The following is a 5716-nucleotide window of genomic DNA, read 5'->3' on the forward strand; positions in this document are numbered from 1 at the left end:
GTGAGCCCCATTTCTCCCAGGAGTCATGTAGTCCTTCTTTTGTATAAGTTTTCATATTTTGAGGTATAGCCGGAGCCTTTTTGCCGGCATTATCATGTTGCTCTTTTGTACTCTTAGAGGCTCCGTAGACGCTTATGTGGGTCATGTATGTATGTTGGGGTGGTCGTTGGATCGAGTTGTATTTTGGGAACTTAACTATGGCATAATGTATATAAGGAAAAATAAACTAGCAACGTTTAGATATTTATATAACTGATCTTTCCCATGTTTTACAAATGGTGATGCGATCCCTTTTTGGATTATGAATGAGTCGGGTAGGAAAGGTTTAATAGGCTTGCTCGACCGGGTTCACTCAGTTGAGCGCCGGTCGCGCTCCCCGAGGTTGGGGCGTGACAAACTTGGTATCAGAGCCAAAGGTTTTAAAGTGTCCTAGGATGTCTCGGGGCCGTGTCTAGTAGTGCCCTTATTATCGGTGTGTTGTCGACCACATCTATAATTAGGGGGCTACTTGGACATTTAGGAATAATACCCTTCATTGTTGTTCTATATCGTGCGATAGAGCGAAATGTGAGGCTGTTCTCCTATAACTCGTGCATTGTTCTAACTTTCAGTAAATAGCACCTAAGAAGAGAGCGAGAATTGGCCAAGAAGCTAATGCCACACCAGGAGTGGCTGTTGATCCCCTACTTGATAATGTGGGTGAGGATAATCTCCCTACTATCACACTGCCTGATTCGTCTACTCTAGAACAGACTACCCCAGTTCCTACACCCGCAGAGGATGCCACAATCTCTCCCGCTGATACACATGTTCCACCTCCAGCCCCAGCTCCTGGTCCTGGTATTTCCGATAGGGATCTTAGAGGAGCTATTCAGATGTTGACTCAGTTAGTAGCTTCCCAGGCTCAAAGGTCAAATGTTGCACCCACCTCATTTAGCTTGCAAGGAGATTCTTCCGGTTCCAGGGTAAACAGGTTCCTTCAGTTAGATCCTCCAGTGTTCACAGATACTGATCCCGGGGCAAATCCTCAGGATTTCATTGATGAGATGCATAAGACTCTCCGAGTTATGCGTTCTACTGAGACGGAGGGAGTAGAGTTGACATCATATCGTTTGAAAGGGGTGGCATATTTCTGGTTTGAGATATGGGAGGATTCCCGTGAGGAGGGGAGCCCTCCGGCGAGATGGAGTGAGTTCGTGGATGCCTTCATAGACCAATTCTTGCTTGCCGAGACTATGGCAGCCCATGTTGTGGAGTTTGAGACCCTTAAACAGGGTAGTAAGAATGTGTGGGAGTATTATATGGAGTTCGTGCGCCTGTCGAAGTATGTTGTTTATATGACGCTGACTATGGAGGCAAGAGTGCGTCGATTCGTGCAGGGCCTTATCCCTTTGGTTATTAATGAGGCTACCACAGCTGCTCTAAATTCTGACATGAACTATGGAAAAATGGTGGCATTTGCCCAAGTTACGGAGGCTCGAAAATTGAAGCTCAGGATGGAATGAGAGGGTAGTTGTAGGGGCCGACCAGCAGGCAACCTTGGGGACTCGTTCGGAGGTGGGAGATCAGCTTTTCGGGGAGGATCATCAGGGCCATCCCAGTCTTATGCTCAGTCTTCAGCTAGTTCCCCGCCATCAGGGCACGGTCAGCAGCATGGGACTCGCTTTAGGCCCGGTCATGACAGCAGGGGGCCCCACCATCAGGGTCGATCAGGAGGGAGATTCCAGTAGCAGCAGAGGGCCCCATGCCCTAAGTGTGGGAGGATACATTCGGGAGTCTGCTACCTGGACATGCTAGTATGTTACGGATGCGGAATGAGAGGTCATATTCAGAGGGAGTGTCGTGCATCCCATCAAGGTACAGGCAGGGGCACAACTCAATCATCCAGTCCTACGGCTGCTACATCTTCAGCACCCCCTCCAGTTCGAGGCTCTCCAGCACCCACAGGGCACGATGCAGCTAGGGGTGGTGCGCAGAGTTCAGGGGGAACCAGCCGATTCTATGTTATGAGTGGTGGACAGAGTGCGGAGGCTTCCCCAGATATCGTCACAGGTATATCGACCGTTCAATCTCATGATGTGTATGCCCTTATTGATCCCGGATCTTCTTTGTCCTATGCTACTCCTTATGTTGCTACGAGCTTCGGGATAGAACCGGAACAGCTTTATGAGCCATTCTCTGTATCTACCCCAATTGGCGAGTCTATTACAGCCGCGCGGGTTTGTAGAGATTGTGTTGTCACGGTGCATGGTCGGGATACCATGGCTGATATTATTGAACTAGGGATGATTGATTTTGATGTAATAATGGGAATAGACTGGCTCTATTCATGTTTTGCCAAACTCGACTGTCGGACCAGAATTATGAGGCTTGAGTTTCCTAACTAGCCAACTGTTGAGTGGGAGGGGAATAATGTTATGCCAAAAGTTAGGTTTATTTCTTACCTTAAGGCCACAAAGATGATCAGGAAGGGGTATATTTATAATTTGGTCCGAGTTACGGATACCACTGTTGAGGTGCCTACCCTTGAATCTGTACCAATTGTGAATGATTTCCCCGATGTCTTTTCGGATGAGCTCCATGGAATTCCTCCAGATAGAGAGATTGATATGATACCAGACACGCAACCTATATCCATTCCACCTTATAGAATGGCGCCAGCATAATTAAAAGAGCTAAAGGAACAACCAAAGGGATTTGCTAGAGAAAGGTTTTATCCGAACGAACGTATCGCCTTGGGGTGCACCGGTTCTCTTTGTCAGAAAGAAAGATGGATCGCTGCGGATGTGTATTGATTACCGGCAACTCAACAGAGTCACAATCAAAAACAAATACCCATTGCCTAGAATAGATGATTTGTTTGACCAATTACAAGGTGCTAAGTTCTTCTCCAAAATTGATTTGCGGCCCGGGTACCATCAATTGAAGGTAAGGGAGCAGGATATTCCGAAAACAGCTTTCAGAACACGGTATTGGCACTTTGAATTTTTGGTAATGTCTTTCGGGCTAACAAATACCCCGGCAGCTTTCATGGATCTTATGAATCGAGTCTTCATGTCATTTCTTGACTCCTTTGTGATAGTATTCATTAACGACATCCTTGTATATTCACGAAGTCGAGAGGATCACGCCGACCACCTCAGGGCAGTTCTGTAGACTCTTTATCACCACCATTTGTATGCAACGTTCTCGAAATGTGAATTTTGGCTTGAATCTGTTACATTCCTGGGTCATGTCATCTCCGTAGAAGGAATTAAGGTTGATCCTCAAAAGATTGCGGCGGTGAAGGATTTGCCTAGACCTATTACTCCAACAGAGATTCGCAGTTTCTTGGGTTTGGCCGGGTATTATAGGAGGTTCGTGGAGGGGTTCTCCACTCTTGCCTCTCCATTGACTAAATTGACACAGAAGGCGGTTAAGTTCCAGTGGTCCTATACTTGTGAAAGGAGCTTCCAGGAATTGAAATCAAGATTGACCTTGGCGCCGGTATTGACCCTGCCAGAGGGTACCGAGGGGTTTGTGGTGTATTGCGATGCTTCAAGGATCAGTCTTGGGTGTGTATTAATGCAACATGGTAAGGTTATAGCATATGCTTCAAGGCAACTTAAGAATCATGAAAAGCACTATCTAACTCATGACTTAGAGCTTGCGGCGGTGGTTTTTGCATTAATAATTTAGCGTCATTATTTGTATGGAGTCCATGTAAATGTATTCACGGACCACAAAAGTCTTCAATACATTTTCAAGCAGAAGGAATTGAACTTAAGGCAGAGAAGGTGGCTTGAGTTGCTCAAAGATTATGACATCGACATTTTGTATCATCCGGGGAAGGCTAATGTGGTGGCAGATGCTCTTAGTCGGAAATCTATGGGTAGTTTGGCTCACTTGGAGGCATGTCAAAGGCCCTTGGCCTGGGAGGTTCACCAGTTGGCCAGTTTGGGAGTTCGTCTTGCGGACTCTAATGAAGGGGGGTGGTTTTGCGGAATAGGGTGGAATCATCGCTTGTGACGGAGGTCAAGGAGAAGCAATACAGTGATCCAGTGTTGGTGCAGCTGATAGAAGGGATTCATAAACATAAGACTACAGCTTTTTCTCTTGGCATGGATGACGGTACATTACGGTACCAAGGATGACTATGTGTTCCAAATGTAGACGGTCTTCGGGAAAGAATCATGGAAGAATCTCATACTTCTAGATATTCCGTGCACCCAGGCTCTACAAAGATTTATCATGATCTCGAGGAAGTTTACTGGTGGAATGGCATGAAGTGGGGTGTGGCGGACTTTATGGCAAAATGTTCAAAATTTCAACAAGTGAAAGCCGAGCATCAAAGTCCCGGTGGGTTAGCACAGAGTATAGAAATTCCAATGTGAAAATGGGAAATGATCAATATAGATTTTGTGGTAGGGTTGCTGCGCACTCCGCGTAAGTTTGACTCAATTTGGGTGATCGTGGATCGACTCAAAAAATCAGCACACTTCTTACAAGTTAAATCCACTGACACTGCAAAACAATACGCTCAATTGTATATCAAGGAAATAGTCAGGCGTTATGGCACTCCAATTTCCATCATTTCTGATCGAGGGGCCCAATTCACAGCTAATTTCTGGAAGAAATTTTAGCCAGGTTTAGGTACGCAGGTAAATCTTAGCACGGCTTTCCATCCACAGACTGACGGGCAAGCAGAGCGGCCTGTTCAGACGCTTGAGGACATGTTGCGTGCGTGTGTGTTTGACTTCAAGGGTAGATGGGATTATCATTTGCCGCTCATAGAATTTGCTTATAACAACAGCTTCTATGCCAGTATTCAGATGGCACCGTTTGAGGCCTTGTATGGTAGAAGATGTAGATTGTTGATTGGGTGGTTCGAGGTTGGAGAAGTTGAACTAATAGGACCAGACCTTGTGCATCAGGCTATGGAAAAGGTTAAGATCAGAAAAGAGCGGTTGAAAACTGCTCAGAGTCATCAAAAATCCTACTCGAATGTTCGTCGCAGAGACTTAGAGTTCAAAGAAGATGATTGGGTGTTCTTGAAGATATCTCCCATGAAGGGGATCATGCGGTTTGGAAATAAAGGGAAATTAAGTCCAAGGTATGTCGGGTCGTATAGAATCATTCAAAGGATAGGTCTGGTGGCGTACAAGCTTGAACTACCACCTGAGATGTCATTAGTACACCCGGTATTCCATGTGTCCATGTTAAAGAAGGTAGTTGGAGATCCGTCCATTATTGTGCCGGTTGAGACCATCGAGGTTTGTGAAGAATTATCATATGAAGAAATTCCGGTTGCTATTCTTGATAGGCAGGTCCGAAAGTTGAGAAACAAAGAAATTACATCCGTGAAGGTGTTATGGCGAAACCAACAAGTCAAAGAAGCTACTTGGGAAGACGAGAATGAAATGAAAGAAAAGTACCCTCATTTGTTTGAATAGCCATGTAATAGTTCTATGAAGTTGTTTCCCCTAAAGTTTGTATCACTTGTTCGGCTAAAATAAAGACACTCCTTTCTAGCTATATGTCCCCCATGAGACTTCGGTTGGTGTTATTTTGCATTTTGTTATGTCATTTAATTCTATATATGTTACTAAGGTGTGCTTCGGGGGCTCTCTGGCAGGTGGATAGTCCTAAATACAAAGGAAACACTGGCGAAATTTTCAGGAAGTTAGGCAAATTTGGGGCTGATGGTATGTGGCATAACTGAAACTGTGTAAAGTGA

The 5716-nt window shown here is 45.4% G+C and overlaps 1 protein-coding gene across 1 annotated transcript; it reads left to right on the top strand.

Annotated features, from left to right (window-relative positions):
- The first annotated feature begins 1814 nt into the window (after positions 1–1814).
- Positions 1815–2666, top strand: LOC138893988 (uncharacterized). The gene is made up of 2 exons (XM_070178660.1): positions 1815–2300; positions 2451–2666. Exons 1-2 carry the CDS (start codon positions 1815–1817, stop codon positions 2664–2666), a joined length of 702 nt encoding a protein of 233 aa, XP_070034761.1.
- The last annotated feature ends 3050 nt before the right edge of the window (positions 2667–5716 follow it).

Source organism: Nicotiana tomentosiformis, chromosome 6, assembly GCF_000390325.3.
Source record: "Nicotiana tomentosiformis chromosome 6, ASM39032v3, whole genome shotgun sequence".
Taxonomy (NCBI): domain Eukaryota; kingdom Viridiplantae; phylum Streptophyta; class Magnoliopsida; order Solanales; family Solanaceae; genus Nicotiana; species Nicotiana tomentosiformis.